Source organism: Chiloscyllium plagiosum, chromosome 7, assembly GCF_004010195.1.
Source record: "Chiloscyllium plagiosum isolate BGI_BamShark_2017 chromosome 7, ASM401019v2, whole genome shotgun sequence".
Taxonomy (NCBI): Eukaryota; Metazoa; Chordata; class Chondrichthyes; order Orectolobiformes; family Hemiscylliidae; genus Chiloscyllium; species Chiloscyllium plagiosum.
Genome location: NC_057716.1, coordinates 5,577,870 through 5,596,604, shown reverse-complemented (window position 1 = coordinate 5,596,604; position 18,735 = coordinate 5,577,870). Strand labels below are relative to the sequence as shown.

The 18,735-nt window shown below is 42.1% G+C and overlaps 1 protein-coding gene across 5 annotated transcripts in view; it reads left to right on the top strand.

Annotated features, from left to right (window-relative positions):
- The window catches only part of hecw2a (HECT, C2 and WW domain containing E3 ubiquitin protein ligase 2a), a 335,739-nt gene that overhangs the window by 147,737 nt on the left and 169,267 nt on the right, over window positions 1-18,735 (top strand). For all 5 annotated transcript variants that reach the window (XM_043692900.1, XM_043692901.1, XM_043692902.1 and 2 more), the window contains one exon: window positions 12,790-12,897. In XM_043692900.1, the coding sequence (XP_043548835.1) occupies window positions 12,790-12,897 (108 nt within the window). The remainder of the gene's footprint in view (window positions 1-12,789; window positions 12,898-18,735) is intronic.

The following is an 18,735-nucleotide window of genomic DNA, read 5'->3' as shown; positions in this document are numbered from 1 at the left end:
AGGACTTATGCACTTAATGGTAAGGTCCTAGGGAGTGTTGCTGAACAAAGAGACCTTGGAGCGCAGGTTCATAGCTCTTTGAAAGTACAGTTGCGGGTAGATAGGATAGTGAAGAAGGCATTTGATATGCTTTCTTTTATTGGTCAGAGTATTGAGTACAGCTGTTGGGAGGTCATGTTGCGGCTGTACAGGACATTGGTTAGGCCACTGTTGGAATTTTCCGTGCAATTCTGCCTATCGGAAAGGTGTTGTGAAAGTTGAAAGGGTTCAGAAAGGATTTTGCCAGGGTTGGAGGATTTGAGCTATAGGGAGAGGTTGAATAGGCCTGGGGCTGTTTTTCCTGGAGCGTCGGAGGCTGAGGTGTGACCTTGTAGAGGTTTATAAAATCATGAGTGGCATGGAAAGGATAAATAGACAAGGTCTTTTCCCTGGGTTGGGGCAGTCCAGAACTAGAGGGCATAGGTTTAGAATGAGAGGGGAAAGATATAAAAGGGACCTAAAAGACAACGTTTTCACTCAGAGGGTGGTCATGTATGAAATGAGCTGCCAGAGGAAGTGGTGGAGGCTGGTACAATTGCAACATTTGAAAGGCATTTGGATGGATATATAATAAGAGGGGATTAGCGGAATGTGGGTGAAGTACTGAAAGGTGGGATTGGGATATCGGTCGGCATGGACAAGTTGGACCGAAGGGTCTGTTTCCATGCTATACATCTCTATGAGACTATGGCTGTATGGTTGGCATGGACGAATTGGCCTGGAGGGTCTGTTTCTGTGGTGTGCATTTCTCTGACTCGATGACTCAGTCAAAGGAGAATTCCTTAAATAAGGTCACACTCTTCTGGGAAATAAGAGTCCAAATTGGGTGAGGATCAGATGGATCTAAAGGTACAGATGCACAAATAAAGTAGCAACACAGGTAACTAAGAGCAATATGAAGTGACCCCTGTTCACTGCTGCTTTTCTAATCATGCTGTGGAATTGGATTCTTTGCAACCAACTGAAAGGGCAGACAGGACATCAGTTTAATGACTCGTTCAAAGAGGAAAGAGGGCTGTCCTGGTGTGTTTTGCTTAAAATTTATCCCTTACCTAATGCTAGTTTCTTCAAGATCATGGCTGCTTTGATCTCTGCTCTTGTTTGGCGGGTTCTGCAGATTCTGCCACATGTGCTCAAAGAGCCAAAGTCACAGAAGCATATAACATGGAAACCGACCCTTCAGTCCAACTTGTCCATGCTGACCAGATATCCTGAATAATCTCATCCGAATTGCCAGCATTTGGCTCATATCCCTCTCAACTCTTCCTATTCACATACCCTTGCAAATGCCTTTTAAATGTTGTAATTGTACCAGCCTCCACCACTTCCTCTGGCAGCTCATTCCATATTTGCACCATTGTCTATATGAAAATCTGTACCTTAGGTCCCTTTTGATTCTTTCCCCTCTCACCTTAAACCTATGTCCTTTAGTTCTGGACACCCCCACCCCAGGGAAAAGACCTTGTCTCTTTATCCTATCCTTGCTCCTCATGATTTTATACACCTCTATAAGGTCACCCCTCAGCCTCCAATGCTCTGGGCAAAATAGCCCCAACCTGTTCAGCCTCTCCCTATAGCTCAAACCCTCCAACTCTGGCAACATCCTTGTTAATCTTTTATAAACCCTTTCAAGTTTCACAACATCCTTCTGATAGGAAGGAGACCAGAATTGCACGCAGTATTCCAAAAGTGGCCTAACCAATCCCTGTACAGGTGCAACATGATCTCCTAACTCCCATACTCAGTGCATTGATCAAAAAGGTGAGCATACCAAATTCTATCTTTCTGAGACTCCACTTGCAAGAACTATGAATTTGCACTCCAAGGTCTCTTTGTTCAACAACACTCCCCAGGACCTTACCATTAACTATATAAGTCCTGCCCTGATTTGCCTTTCCAAAATACAGCACTTCACATTTATCTAAATTAAACTCCATCTGCCACTCCTCAGCCCATTGACCCATCTGGTCAAGATCAAGTTATACTCTGAAGTAACCTTCTTCACTATCCACTGTACCTCCAATTTTGATGTCATCTGCAAACTTACTAACCATATCTCCTATGTTCATGTCCAAGTCATTTATATGAATGATGAAAAGTAGTGGACCCATTGAAAGGTTTGGTATTTGGACTATTTAGTGACTAGTGTGCTTCCTCAGATGCCTTGATTTTGCCTCTCGGTGTTCCCAACAAAGTCTCTCAATTTCTTTGGTGCTTCCACAAATTAATCTACGGTTTGGTCGGTCACAAGCCAGATACTCCCATGAGTCAGCAGGATATTTACCCCCTACTTTACAGGCTTTTAGGTCATCCTGAAAGTATTTCCATTGTCTTTCTGGGAGCCTCTTCCTGTAGTTGAGCTAAGTTTGGAGAATGTGCTTCATGAGTTTGATATCAGGCATACAGACAATATGTCCTGCCCAGAGGAGTTAGTTTTGAGTGAGCGTAGAGTCATAGAATCTTACAGAATGGAAAAGGCCCTTTGGCCCAACTCGTCCCTGCCAACAAGGTTTACTAAACTGAACTAGTCCTATTTGCCAGTGTTTGGCCCATATCCCTCTAAACCTTTCATATCCATGTACCTGTTCAAATGTCTTATAAATGTTGTAATTGTACCTGCCTTGATATTTAGCATGTTGGCTTGGGAGAGGCTGCTGCTGTTGGACCAACTGCCTTTCTTGCCACCAGATTTGGATTATCTTGCTATCCACTTGTACTTTTCTAGTGTTTTGAGGTGCCAGCTTTAAGTTGCCTCCATCTTTGAAATGTATGGGATCATGGCGGTTCCCTATTCCATGATGATATAGATACTGCGATCCTCATCAGTGACAGAAAATCAGGTTAGAATTAGTCATTTGTCTCATTTGTATTTGTGGATCTTGCTGCATGCAAACAGATTATGTACATCAGTAACTACCTCTACAGAACTACACTGGAGTAGCTTGATTACACTATAAAGTGTGAACTGTTTTTGTACATTGTTCTCCATGAAGTGTTACCTCAGTGGTATTTAATTTGACTGCTTTACAGGAGGTCGTAAATGAACTGCTGGTATCACACGCTGTAAGGCCAGCCACTAATGTAATAGGATTTATAGTGTACTCACGTGATCCTTGCATTGAGAAAATAAAACTGAGTACCTGTAATCAGTCTCTTGAAGGAATCTAACACCAACGCCCCCTCTCCCCACCACCCCATATCACCTCACCCATCCCTCAAGCCTCTAGCTCACCTTTCTAGTAAACGGAAACTAGACGCCTGAAGAAGTCGTGGTAGTTTGTAAACCTTGTACAGATGGCTTCCTTCTTGGAAATTTACAGGCATGGAAATCTGAAGGAAGGAAACTGGATAGAACACAGCTATTATATCCTGTAAATGTATGTGAGAATTTTCAAAGTCTCTGGTATTGAAATGTGGTTCACGTGTCTTTCTCTTTAGAAACAGTGATGCAACTTGGTCCTGATTAAAATAGCTGGATTTCTGTTTGATTTGTTTACTCATTAGTTGCTTGGGTTTATCAGCAAGTATCCTTCCAGCCTTTTGTGACTGAGTTGAAAGAGGAAATATAGGGCATCTTTGAAAATGTTTGTTTATGAAGATAACAATTTTCCTGGGCACTGGAATTCCAAAGTTAGACTCCAGTTTGGTGAATAGCACAGTTGGAAAATGAAACAGTGCTGTTTTGGATAATGAAGAGATTTAAATTCAGCTCCTGTTGTTTGATCATTATATCCACCTGAATTCTGGCACTTCTTGTTCCTTTGAAGCAAGTGGCTTGACTTTACCTGTTAAAAGTGATTTACTTAGAGGGTTTGCACATGCAAATAATGCATTATGGTAAGTGAGTTTTCTCTGTGTGAATGCTGGACTGTTTGTTGGAATACACCTTGAATGAAACCGACAACTTTATGAAGGATTATGATCAGCAAAAAGATGTGCAGTGATGGTCGTGTGAGGAAACAGGGTTGTTTAGGGATGCAAACAGCCAATCTTTTGGAGTTACATTTTTGCCATTGTGTCTTTTACTGGAGCTGATTGAACTTCAGTTCTTTGAAAATCAGCTGCAAATTTAATTTGGAGTGTCCATTTTTAATCTGATAAAGATGCAAGTTTTTGAAATTCTGATGCAAGTTGTTATTTTGCTAGATCTTTTAATTTATTCCAAAAGACAGTGAAATTTGAGATCCATTGAGTTTTACAGTAAACTGCAGCTTGGTGTTCAGTCAAGTACACCACACAGAATAAATATTAATGTGTTTTTAACTATGTTGTGCGTGAGTTGAGATGGAATCCTGGCAATCAGTCATTATCAGATGTTGAAAATAATACTTTGTACTTCTTATAAGTGTAACAGCTTAGGTTTGTAGTCTAAAGATAGTATGCCTGGTTTGTCAAACAGAAGCTTGCCACTGAACAGACTGTTGTGCTACTAACATAAATCACAACTATGAAGTCACAACTCTAAACTCTTGATGTGGTCTAGAAAGAAAAATAAATGTTGTCATTCACGTTTATCCATTCACCTCCACTCTGCTAGCAACCTAGCGCATCATTTCTGGTCTAATTATTTCAAGGTGGTCAAAGCTAGCAATAAATAATGAGTATGAAACAAATAAATCAACCTATCGTTCTTCAGAATTTCAGGATTTTTTTATTTACGTTTGATGTGCAACCAGCTTATTCACACAGAAGACTGAGAAATGTGGAAGTGGAAATTACAATTGTATTTTTGGACAAAAGTATTTAATACAAATGACACTAGATAACTGGGTGGGGAACAAGCTTTGGAATTTTTTAACTGCTGAAAGTAGGGTGAAATGTAAGATATAAGAAGAACTGATTGCTTTCTTAGATTTTATATGGTCAAGAATTTGGAGAGGTAAGGAAGAGGATTTTGGGTTTTGGGTCAGGTGGTGCCTGACCCCTCACGTTTTGGGGAAACATCATCTACTGGCAGTGATAATCGCTGGCCAGTGGGCAAGATCTCAAAGATGGAGGGCTAATAGCAATTTTAAATGAACATCATGGCCATAGTTGTTGGGTCACCATTGTATGGGTATCTCTTGACAGGGTGGTTTGTGGTTGTAGGGTGGGCAGGCAGACTGGCAGGTTCTTAAGACTTGCCTGGAGAGTTTATCTGTGCCCTCACACCCCCATCCACAGTCTATCACCAGGAAGCTGCCAGCAGACATCTGGCCTCTTCCTGAAACTGAGAGTAAGTGGACCAAATAGAAAATTTCTGTCAGTCTCTGAGAATTTGCCTTGATAAAACATTTACTTCCATTACTTGGGTATCAGCTGCTTTAGCTTTTGTAACATGGCTCCTTCTGGGAAAACCATCTGAGGTGGGATGGTCCTGGTGAACTGGCACAAATATTTGTGCCCACCTGCATCTGCATGCCTCCCCGTATAGGGGTGAAAATTCTGCCCAACGTTCCAAAGTAAAATTTGTTGGAATAATGGTTTATCCAGACTTTATTGTGGACTGGATGTATCCTAATTGCAAAAAGCCAGGTGAGTCTCCACAAAATGCCAGAAATCCATCAGGGGACTCCAGTGGCAAAGTAGTAGTGTCCCTGCTTGTGAGCCAGGAGGCCTGGGTTCAAGGCCCACCTGCCTCAGGGTATGTCATGACATCTTTGAACAGGGTGAATAGAAAGTATCTGCCAGAAATGCAACATGATCACATCTATATTCATATTTTACTTGCCCACATCCTAGGTAAACAGGAAAAGCCTGGGGTGATGTTGTGTCAGTCATTTAAATACGCAAGCAAGCTTGGGCTGTGTAGAACTCACCACAGTTAACAAGGCAAGAATACAGCAGTGAGTCACTAATCAGTGAAATGTACAACCCAGAAGCAGTGAAACCACATGAATGTTGGCTTGCATTTGGGTAAGGCTTGTATACACAGCACTGGATGAGCACCTCATTTCATTGGTTGACTGGTGAGATCCAAAGTTTTAAAAGGCATTTCACCTATCTTGGACCTCACCTACCTTGATCTGACCTCCCCTGGTGTCAGCCTTCACTGTAGCCTATGTAGCTCTGCCTTGCTATCTTATGAAAAGCTAGAGGAACAACACCAACGGTACCCAATAGCACAAGGGTCAGCAGAAACATCAGTAGCAACACCACCAGTTGTTTAATGCTGCTCCATAATGCAAAGTATATGGACATAGACATCAGTTTGCAGGAGGTGTTAATCTCAACACTGGATAACATCTGGGTCACCAGTGCTTTAGGAGACTAAAGTTGTCACAGTAAGTCATTACAGGGATCTGACATCTGCTGGAACGTGACCTTCTTCACAGTAACCTTATGGGAAAGCATTAAGAGCAGCTGTCAAATGGGTCTTACTGGAACAGCGCCTCTAAGTTATTTGCATCTCCCTGTGTTGTGTTTCCTTCTGCAAGGACAGAAAGTAGAGGGTTCTGAATGTGAGAAATGGCTTGGGTACAGTGTAGGGATGGACAACAGTTAAAAGTAAAGTGGGGGTAAATTGACTAGCATGGTGAAATGTTTTCCAATTGTATACTATATATTGCTAATATCTTCTGCTTTGATTTCCTAAATTAATGCTTTATTTGATCTGGATTTCTCCCATTTTGTTTTTGTGAAAAAGAGGTCACACTCATTTTGCAGAATAGTATGGTCAGAATTTTTCCCTTCTTGGTATAGTATGAGATGGGCAACTGAAGTGAGAATGAAAAACTCAGATTCCCAACATCAAGAAAAATGCTTCTAAGTTTCGCCTCAACCTGTAAAGGATGACTCCAGAATCTTGCCATTGAAGGTGATGACCTTATTCCCATGCACCTGCATCTCATTAAAGCTCCATCTCCTCCTATTTACACTGCAAATTCTCCTTTCCTTGACCAAGAAATAAGATGGCACAAATTCCCAACATATAAATCAGAGCAGGTATCTGGTGGCATCAACTCACTAAATGCTTAAGCCTACCATCATCCAACTGCTTCTTCACAACAGTCTCCCTGCATGCTCATAGACTATTTTCATAGAATCCCTACAGTATGGAAACAGGCCATTTGGCCCATCGAGCCCACACTGACCTTCCAAAGACCATCCAACCCAGATGCGCCCCATACCCAGTTCCAGTAACCCTGCATTTCCTGTGGCTAACCCACATCCCCTGCACACCCTGGACATTATGGGCAACTTAGCACGGCCAATCCACCTAACCTGCACATCTTTGGACTGTGGGAGGAAACCGGAGCACCTGGCGGAAACCCACACAGGTATGGGCAGAATGTAAGAACTCCACGCTGTTACCTGAGAGTGGAATTGAACCTGTGTGCCTGGTGCTGTGAGGCAGCAGTGCTAACTACTGAGCCACCATGCTGCCCCAGGGCCACCATCCTCCTTGAACATTTACTGACGCAAGTCAGCATCAGCAAGCCATCATGTCTACTCTCAAACTAACTCAGACACCATTTCAGCCTTTCAACACTTTGGAAATAAAGATAACGTGGAACCAGCATGCTTCTGCCAGACATACATGCATCTCCCCCGTGTATACAAGATTCATCTTCTCGGTCTTAGCTTGCTTTCTTAGTACTCTTTCGCTTTGTGCTTTCTTGAAGGCTGCCAGCCTCTCTGCGACCCACTTGGTTTTATTAACCCACAGGGTCGAACAGGGCTCTGGGGTTTGCATTGCTTTTTAATGCAGAGAGAATGTCATATTGGGGAGCACTAAACAGTTTGCTATGTCGCTGTGTGGCACCATGCTACATCAAAGTCATACCTGCGACATGTGCCAGCAACTTTTCTGGTAAACACACTGCTTATGCTTCAAGCAAATGGCCACGTTTGAAAGTCAAGGAGGAACAACCCTTTTGGGGGACTGTGGACAGTCACAGGGTTATCCCACAGTAAGTAAAGGAGCTTGTCCAATTCTACAGTCCATCAGGTGCTTTGTTCTACCTGAAATGGGGATCCATGTCTTTTCAGTGTAAGTACTGGGTCAAAGTCAGTTTTGTGGGTTGCATGCAAGGAGAAAGTGAGAACTGCAGATGCTGGAGATCGGAGTCGAGAGTATGGTGCTGAAAAAGCACAGCAGGTCAGGCAGCTTCCGAGGAGCAGAAGAATCGATGTTTCGGCCATTATGTCCAAAACGTTGATTCTCCTGTTCCTTCGATGCTGTCTGACCAGCTGTGCTTTTCCAGGTTACATGCAAGCAATACGGAATCATGCATAGTTAGATCAGAGTGCTGTAGAGGCATCCTGGGTACAGGCCAGTGTTTCCTGCAAAGGGAGGGATTAGGTATTATGAAATGGCATAGTGATGTTGCAGGACTGGTGGTGATTTATTCCCAGTGAGTGAGTAGAAAGTGCAGAGGGCAGGAATGTGTTAGGAGTTTGGGAGGATGAGGTGAGTGAGAATAGTTGAATGGATATGCTGCGTAGAATAATGAGAGTCTTTTCAGTCCATGAGCCTTGGTGAGACATGCATGCAATGGATGCATGTTAGGATGGAAAGTTAAAATAAGTGGTAGCCCTTTATGGTGAGGTAGCAGAGGGATGATGATGGTACTTTCCCTTGTAGGATGTAGAAGATCAGTGATCTTCTTCCTGCACTGCTGGGCATTCCTTTGCCTCAGGAAAGCAGCACTAATCTGGGCTGCCATTTGGGTGCAGGCTGGCATGATCTGATGGCATTGCTTTCTGTGGTGGTCGTCTGGGAAAAGGCCTGCTTTCCAGCTCCAGGGCATGACCTTTGTCCTCATTTGTTTCAGTGGACAGCTGTTAGTCATGTTTCTGTTATTCCCCTTAACCCATCTTTACCTGTCCCATTGCCACCTCCTTTAGTCTTCTGGCATAACCCCATTTACTCATTTAATCTCTTCTGCTTTCCAACCAGAAACAGAGCATCTCCTCTCTCCTCTTTCTCTGTCTTTATATTTGTTAAAAATCTGTTTTAAACAATTTCTAATTTCCATCCCTTCCGCCAACACCTCCAGGTGCTATCCGCAAACTAGGGAGCAAACGTTCCTTTCCTGTGGACCATGTGGTGAATGTAGAGGGCCAAGAATCCACTGTGAGGGTCAGTTCCTGGTTTGCAGTTGTCTGTAGTGGTGTGCAGCTGTGTCCAGAAGGCTATGAACTGTCTACTTAAGGAGGTGAGGTTTTTCATTTCATTGGACCAGCTAAGACACAGAGGTTAGAGTGTGAACAGTTTGGAAAATCAAAATGTTACGTGCAAGGTGTTCCAAGTAGGGATGACCCAACCTGATTTCATATCTCCACAGCAAAGAAGATTGTATCATGAAGAAGGTGAAGAGTTTACTAACTTGAAAGGAGTGGAAGTAAGACTCCATTTCACCTGAAAGGAGTGAAACGGAACATGGGGAGGGAGGAGAATTGTTGGGAATGCACATTTATATTTCAGGACCATGTTGGGAAAAAAAGCTGGATGATTTTTAAATATACTCAAACTAACTTCTCTGGATTGAAAAGAGTTTTTAACCATATGATTTATTGTAAATGAAACCAGCAGTTTAATGTGTGCTGTTGTTTATCTGCTGTTTACTTCAGTTTGGGTGACTTTGGAGAAACAGTCAAGCAAAGTTTTCAAAGAGATAAGAGGTGGATTTTATTGTCTTAATTACTGAAAAAAAATTTGCTTTGAAAGGATTAGGGGTCCTCAATGCTAATGATTGTCTAACAACCCTTCTGGCCTTAGAATTCTGTTTTATAGACCCACGTGTCAGAGTAAGGAAGGCATGTCAAAAGTTGTAAATCTCTCTGCTGAAATTCTGTTTCTCAGCAAGTATTCCTAGGAAACTGACAAGAGTGTCCAATAACCAATATTTTTGTCTATCTGGAAAAAAGCTAATGGGCTAAACAGTGACGAGTCCACACTGACTCAAATCTAAGTTGGTTGAAATCAGTGGTAAATGTTAATCATCAATTTACAGCTGTCAACAATTCAACTTCATCAATAGGAAACTCAGTGGATGTGGGAAAACATCTCTTTTTACCCTTTCTTTCCAAACTCTAAGGCCCACAGGGATTGATTTGCCTATTTCAAGAACTTGTTATCTCTGCAGAGACTTGTGCATGTGTGTGTTGTGTGTGTGCGACTGTGTGTATGTGGAATTAATGGGATATAGTTTTGATTCCAGATCGTGGCTTCATTGATAGCCAGTGTTACCCACTTGTTTTAAGAATAAATTTTATTCATAATAAATGGATAATATTGATTTCCTTAAAGAAGCTTAATGGACATTTATTTTATTCTGGATAGTAGGACAAAAGAGAAGCAATTGATATTTTGGTAATTGAATCAACTTACTTACTTTGATGGCTCAAACGTAGAGCACCCGAGAAATTCAGCAGATCTGGCAGCATTGGTGTAGAGAAAAACAGAGCTAATGTTTTGACTCTGACATGACTCTTCCTCAGAACAATTTTTCAACCCTTTTCAGTTCTGCAAGGCTTGATTGTCAGTACATTCCTTCTATCTCACTTGTTACAGATTAAACTACAGGCATTGCACCTCCTGCTCTTGCATGAGGAGCATTCATGGGAAGGAAGGGGCTTTGGGAATGATTGAAGAGTGAATCATAATGTCATGGAGTGAAGGGTCTCCTTGGATTGCAGAAATCGTAGGGGTGGGATGATGTGTTTCTTGGTGGCATCATGTTGGAGCTGGTGAAAATGTTAGCTGATAACCTGTTGGATGCAGAGGCTAATAGTGTGGAAGGTGAAGATAGGGGAATCTAATTGTGTCCTTGGAGGCAAGGGAAGGAATGAAAGTTGAAGTGCGGGATATTGAATTGACAGAGTCAAGATCCCTGTCAACCCACAGTGAAGCAGTGGTATGGAAGGTGGCTCTGACAGAGCAGATGTGATGGAGACTTGGAGGCTGCAGGAATGAATATAGATTTCTTAAAAGAAAGATGGATGGGAGAAAGTGTAGTCAAAGTAGCTGCGGGTATGAGTCTGCTTATTGTGAATATTGTCCCTGTAAATTAAGACGTAGAAGTTGAGGAAGAGAAAAATCAGAAATAGAAGGGTGGAAATTGATGAAAAATTTGATGAAATTTTCCATTACAGAACACGGGCAGGCAATGGTATTGATATTGTAATCAGTGCACTGGAAAGAGAGGTTTCGGGAGGAGACCTGAGGACAAAACCAAATTCACGAATTTTCTCCAAGTAAGAGGTGATACTTTGGGAACGCATGTGTCACAATAATCCTTGTTTTTATGTGGGATGTGTGGAACCTACTTTGGTTAAATGCTCAGGACTCTGCTTGAGATTTTTTTTAAAATTGATGATTGTATTGATGCAATGTCTGGCTCTTGTTCAAACAAGAAAACTTGGACGAGTTTGTTTCCAGACCATGATCTTTGTCCCTGATTGTTTCAGTTGGCAGCTGTTGGTCATGTTTCTGTTATTTCCATTTACATCTCTTCCAGACTCATTTTGTTTCTTTACTTGTCCCATTACCATCTCCTTTAGTCTTTGCCACCCCCCCCCCCTTTAGTCATTTCATCTCTTCTGCCTCCCAACTGAGAACAGAGCATCCCTTTTGATATTTCTCCTCTCTCCTCTTCCTCTGTCTTTGTATTTGTTTAAAGTTTGTTACAGATTTCCATTTCTCAGGAAAGGCCACTGATCTGGAATGTTAATTCTGCTTCTCTTTCTGCAGATGCTGCCTGACCTGCTGAGCATCTCCAGCAACTTCTGTTTTTATTTCAGAAATATTCAGTATAAAATGCATAGATTTGTTTCTATAGATTACTGTGGCTACCTTTGATATGTTAAAAAGAAAATCACTCTGTTAAGACACACCTCTGAGGCTGATGGGACTTGAACTTAGACCTTCTGACAAGGGACAGAGACACTATGACTGTGCCAGAAAACTCTAGGGGCAATCTTTGATGTGTTGGCAGTAATGATCATTTGCAAATTTTTTAAATTCACTTGTGGGACGTGGGCATTGCTGGTTAGCCAGCTTTTATTGCTCTTCCCTTGTTGCTTTTGAGAAGTTGGTAGTGAGCTGCCATCTTGTACCTCTGCGGCCAATATGTAGGTTGACCCATTGTGTCCTTCGGGGGGTATTTCCAGGATTTTGACCCAGCAACAGTGAAGGAACGACAATGCATTTCCAAGTCAGGATGGTGAGTAGCTTGGAGTGGAAGTTGCAAGTGGTGGTCTTTCCATGTATCTGCTGCTCTTGCCCTTCCAGATGGAAGTGGTCATGGTTAGGAAGGTACTGTCTGAGGATCTTTGGTGAATTTGTGCGTTGCATCTTGGAGATAGTAGACAGCGCTACTACTGAGTGTTGGTATTGGAATCAGTGGAAACGATACCAATCAAGCGGCTGCTTTGACCTGAATGGTGTCAAGCTTCTTGAGCGTTGTTGGAGCTGTACCCATCCTGGCAATTGGGGAGTATTCCATCACACTGTTGATTTGTGCCACATAGATGTTGGACACGCTTTGGGGAATCGGAAGGTGAATTGTTTAATTAACAACGTTCATCAAAACTGAATACAGCTTTACACCAGTGCTGGCTTACACACCAGACTAACTCTGGGCCCTTGTGATGCATTAGTAGTGTCTCTACCTTTGGGCCAGTGCAAAAACATCTTTTCATTTTCTGACAGGCATTTTATCAATTGCATTTTAGTTTACCTAGAATTTTTCTGGGTGCTGGATGGAACTAAATAAAGTGTACATTGCTAGGTTCATCTTTATTTTCTTTTTCATTCTTCTACAGATGAGATTTCCCCAGGAAATGTTTGGGATTCCAAAAACCGGGGTGTAAATGGAACACAGAAAGGGCAGATTGTGTGGCGGATTGAACTTGGACCATACTTTATGGAAGGTAAGGACAAATAGCTTCACACCTTGTGATATTAAAACAAATGGCAATGTACCTGTACATTTATTTGGTTCATTTTATGTGGTATAACATCCCAGGCACTTCACAGAAACATATGTAAAGAACACTTGACACTGGTGCATTTAAAGAGGTGTTAGAACAGGTGACCAAAAGAATGGCCAAATGGAGAAGCACTGTAGACCCCCACAATAGTCAGTGGGAAATTGAGAAACAAATTTGTAAGGCGATCTCAGTTATCTGTAAGAATAATAGGGTGCTTATGGTAGGGGATCTTAACTTTCCAAACATGGACTGGAACTGCCATTGTGTTAAGGGGTTGGATGGAGAGGAAATTGTTAAGTATGTACAAGAAAATTTTCTGATTCAGCATGTGGATGCATCTACTAGAGAAGGTGCAAAAATTGACCTACTCTTGGGAAATAAGGCAAACCAGTGGGCAGCATGGTGGCTCAGTGGTTAGCACTGCTGCCTCACAGCACCAGAGTCCTCGGTTCGATTCTCGCCTGTCTGTGTGGAGTTTGCACATTTTCCCTGTGTCTGCATGGGTTTCCTCCCACAATCCAAAGATGTGCAGATCAGGTGAATTGGCCATGCTAAATTGCCCATAGTGTTAGGTGCGTTAGTCAGGGTAAATATTGGGTAGGGAAATGGGTTTTGGTGGTTTTCTCTTGGAGGGGCAGTGTGGACTTGTTGGGCTGAAGGGCCTGTTTCCACACTGTAGATAATCTAAAAACCTGCTCTTGGGAACTAAGGCAGGCAGGTGACTGAAGTGTCAGTCAGGAGCGTTTTGGGGCCAGCAACCATAATTCTATTAGCTTTACATAGTGATGGAGAAGGATAGACCACACTTAAAGTTGAAGTTCTAAATTGGAGGAAGGCCAATTTTAATGGTATTAAGCAAGAACTTCCAGAAGTTGAATGGGGGAGGTGGTTCGAGGTAAAGGGATGGCTGGAAATTGGGAAGCCTTCAGAAATGAGATAACGAGAGTCCAGAGACAGCATGTTCCTGGTAGGGTGAAAGGAAAGGCTGGTAGGTGTAGAGAATGCTGGCTGACGAGAGAAATTGAGAATTTGATCAAGAACAAGAAGGAAGCATATTTCAGGTATAGACAGCAGAGATAGAGTGAATCCTTAGATGAATACAAAGGCAGTTGGAGTATACTTAAGAGGGAAATCAGGAGGGCAAAAAGGGGACATGAAATAGCTTTGTCAAATAGGTTTAAGGAGAATCCAAAGGGATTCTAAAATAGATTAAGGACAAAAGAGTAACTATGGAGAGAATAGGACCCCTCAAAGATCAGCAAGGCCATCTAGGTTAGGAAGCGCAGAAGCTGTGTGAAATACTAAATGAGCATTTTGCGTCAATGTTTACTTTGGTACGGATGTGGGAGATATAAAATGTAGGGAAATAAATAGCAACATCTTGAAAAATGTTCATAATACAGAGGAGGAGGTGTTGGATGTCTTAAAATGTGTAAATGTGGATAAATCCCCAGGACCTGATGAGGTGTATCCTAGATCTCTGTGGAAGCTATGGAAATGATCGCAGGGCGCCTTGCTGAGATACTTGTAACATTGTTAGCCACAAGTGAATGTCGGAAGACTGGAGGTGGCTAACGTGGTGCCTTTATTTAAGACAGGCGGTAAGGAACTATAGACCAGTGAGCCTGACATTAATGGTGGGCAGGTTGTTGGAGGGAATCCTGAGGGACAGGAATGAGACTGGAGGCCTGTGACCAGTGGTGTGCCACAAGGATCGGTGTTGGGTCCACTGCTTTTTATCATTTTATATAAATGATTTGGATCTGAACATAGGAGGTATGATTGGTAGTTTGCAGATGACACCAAAATTGGAGGTGTAGTGAACAGCAAAGAAGGTTACCTTGGTTACAGTGGGATCTTAATCACATGGTCCAATGGGCTGAGGAGTGTCAGATGGAGTTTAATTTGGATAAGTGTGAGGTGCTGCATTTAGGCAAGGCAAATCAGGCCAAGAATTATGCACTTAATGGTAAGGTCCTGGGGCATGTTGCTGAACAAAGTGACCTTGGAGTGCAGATTCATAGGTCCTTGGAAGTGGAGTCTCAGGTAGACAGAATAGTGAAGAAGGCATTTGATTTGCTTGCCATTATTGATCAGTACATTGAGTATAGGAGTTGGGATATCATGTTGCAGCTGTACAGGATATTGGAATGCTGCATGCAATTCAGATCTCCCTGCTATAGGAAGGAGGTGGTGAAATTTGAAAGTTTCCAGAAAAGATTTACAAGGATGTTGCCAGGGTTGGAGGGTTTTAGCTATGGGGAGAGGTTGAATTGGGCTGACTTGGAGTGTTGGAGGTTGACGGGTGACTTTATAGAGGTTTATATAATCATAAGGAGCATGGTTAATTTGAATGGACAAGGTCTTTCTCCCCAGGGTCAGAGAGTCCAAAACTAAAGGGCATAGGTTTAAGGTAAGATGGGAAAGATTTAAAAGGGACCTAAGGGACAATGTTTTCATGCAGAGGGTGGTATGTGATTGGAATGAGCTGCCAAGGAACGTGGTGGAGGCTGGCGCAGTTGCAGCACTTGAAAGGCATCTGATGGGTATATGAATAAGAAGGGTTTAGAGGGCTATGGACCACATATAGCCAAATGGGCCTAAATTTATTTAGAATATCTGGCCGGCATAGACAATTTGGACTGATGGGTGTGTTTCCATGTTGTCCAGCTCTTTGACCCTATGACATCAGTGCTGTTCAGGGTCCTGCCATTAATTGTATACTTTCCCTTCACATTTGATCTTCCAAAATGCAGCACCTCGCACTTACCTGGGATAAACTTCACCTGCCATTTTCCTGCCCCTATATGCAACTGACGTATATCCCACTGTAGCATTTGACAGCCTTCTACACTATCCATGCTCCACCAATGTTTGTATCACCTGCAAAAGTACTGAGTCATCTATCTACATTTTCATTTATAGATATCACAAACAGCAGCGGCCCCAGTATGGATCCATGCAGGACACCACCAATCATGGACCTCTAGCCAGAAAAACACTCTTCCACCACTACCCTCCATCTTCTATGGGCAAGCCAATTCTGAATCCATGTGACCAAGTCACCATGGATCTCATGCATCTTAATCTTCTAGATAAGCCTACCATGAGGGACCTTGCCGAAGGCCTTGCCTAAAATCCATGGAAACAACATGCTGTGCTCGGCACTCATTGATCATCTTTGTCACTTTGCTGAAAAATTCAATCAATATGTTATGACATGAGTTGCCCTGCACAAAGCCATGCTGAGTGTCCCTCATTAGGCCATGTTTTTCCAAATGCATGTAAATCCTATCCCTAAGAATTCTCTCCAATAGCTTCCCAACCACCGATGTTAGTCTCACCAGTATCAAGTGTCCTAGATTATCCCAATTTCACTTCCTGAACAGAGGAACAACTAGCTACTCACCAATTCTCTAGGACCTCTCCAGTAGCTAACAAGGATACAAAGATCTTGGTCAAGGCCCCAGTAATTTCCTGTCTTGTCTGTCTCAAAACCTGGGGTAGAAACCATTGCGCCGTAGAGACTTATCCACTTTACTGCTCTACAAGAGACCCAACACCACTTCTTTCTTGATCTCAAAATTCCATAGCATATTAGCATGCTCCACATAAATCTCACTCTCCATCATATCCTTTTCCTGGGCGAATACTGATGCAAATTACTCATTTAGGATCTCACCCACATTCTCTGCCTCCAAGCGCAAGTTCCCCCCTTTATCTTTGCATGGTCATACCTCCTCCCTAGTTGTCCTCTTGTTTTGAATGCATGTGTAGAATTCCTTGGGATTTTCTTTAACCCTACTTGCCAAGATAATTTCATGACCCTTTTTTGCTCTCCTAGTCCCCTACTTTCTTTAGAATACTATTTTCCTGCCAATTTAGCATCAATATTGACAAAATTTGCAGTCTGATACATAGACATAGACAAAGATAAAGAATCATAGAGACAGTTGGAAAATCCCTCACATGTACTTGGATCCAGAGTTCTCCGCTCCTAAATACAAAGGTTGTGAGGTTCTTGGCTGAAAATGTGTTGCTGGAAAAGCGCAGCATCCAAGGAACAGGAGAATCGACGTTAATTTCGGGCCCCTGAAGAAGGGCTTATGCCCGAAACGTCGATTCTCCTGCTCCTTGGATGCTGCCTGACCTGCTGCGCTTTTCCAGCAACACATTTTCAGCTCTGATCTCCATTATCTGCAGTCCTCACTTTCTCCTGTTGTGAGGTTCTTGTCAAGTCAATGTAATGAATTTCTTACAGTACTTACAGACTCAGGGAAATTAATTTCTTACAGTTACTTTTCTGAGAAAATGATTTGTAAGCTTATGACTTATTAGCATTTTAATCATATTTTGCCTCTGTGCCTTTTTTAAAAGAATAGTATGCGAATACACTTTACTTTAAAGTGCACTTAAATCTGTCATAAAATTAAAATATTGTGGATCCTGGAGGTCTGAAGGAAAAACAAAAAGTGCTGGAGAAACCCAGCTGCTCTGTCAGCATCTGTGGAGAGAGAAGCAGAGATAACAGTTCAAGTCCAATCTGACTCTCCTTCAGAACACTGCAAAGCCTGCTCTGTTTCCAGTATGATCTTTTTCCTTGAATTCATCGTGTTTTTCCTCAAGTCCTTCTTGTTTAAAAAAAAGTGTTCCATAAACAGATACTGCACATAATGGATGATAGCTATGGTAATGCTGATGGCTTGGCATTCCAGGGTTCCTTTGCAACTGACCAACAACACATTCAGTTCACAAGCTGCCCCTCTGCTACAAACAGCCACATCCCTTGCATGTGGCTTCACCAAGGGCTGCTGGAGTTATATTATCTTCCTGTTGCCAAAAGGAAAACTGGTATATTTATAGAAAGCTTTGCTTGCATTACCTTTCACATGAATTCTGTGTTCTCAACTGCAGGTTTTAAGACTAGCTGTAATTCAATCTCCAATTTACTGATATTTGCCCTTTTCTCATCTTGCATACTCTGGTTACAAGAATACTTCTCGGACATATGATGACCGCATACCCAGAAAAGCAAATTATCCGACTTTCGAGAATTATCCTCGTTTCATCTTGGTCTTAATTGGCCATCATACAGAGTAGAGGCCTGGGGAAGGATAATCTCGTTAGCTATGTCAAAGGACATACATGTCAAAAGAATGTGGAGCAATCGATTATGGTTATGTGATAGGTTTTCTGTGATGTAACTTTATTGAGGGCTGTTTCTGTGTTGAGACTGGGGAAAACACTTGACAGGAGGCATTCCAACATGGTGTTGTGAAAAAGGTGGACAGGTATCTGGAGGATATCAACATGTTAAATGATTTTGACAGTGAAAGTAAGATTCAAGATTGTGCAATGGTTTTTTAGACAAACACGGAAAAGACAAAAGTGGATTTTCCAAAGATGAGAGCAATAACAACATATTTGAAGGGGAAGGGGGAGTTAGAACCCAATTTTTTCACTTCTTAAGCATGAACAGCAATACAACTTGCTACACAACATTTAACTAACAGTCATATGAAAACGTCTTGAATTACATTTAGTTAATAACTACAAAGTTATGCCATTAATGGTATATTATGAATGCTTTCAAAGCTTTGAAACTCATGGAAGAAATACAGGATTGCATTGTCCCTGTGAGTAATGTTAATAGAGCTTAATGGAACACTAAAAGAGAAATAAAATAAAGAACTGCAGATGCTGGAAATCCGAATCAAAAACGGAAATTGTTGGAGAAACTCAGCAGGAAACAGGGTTGACCCTTTTTCAGAACTGTTC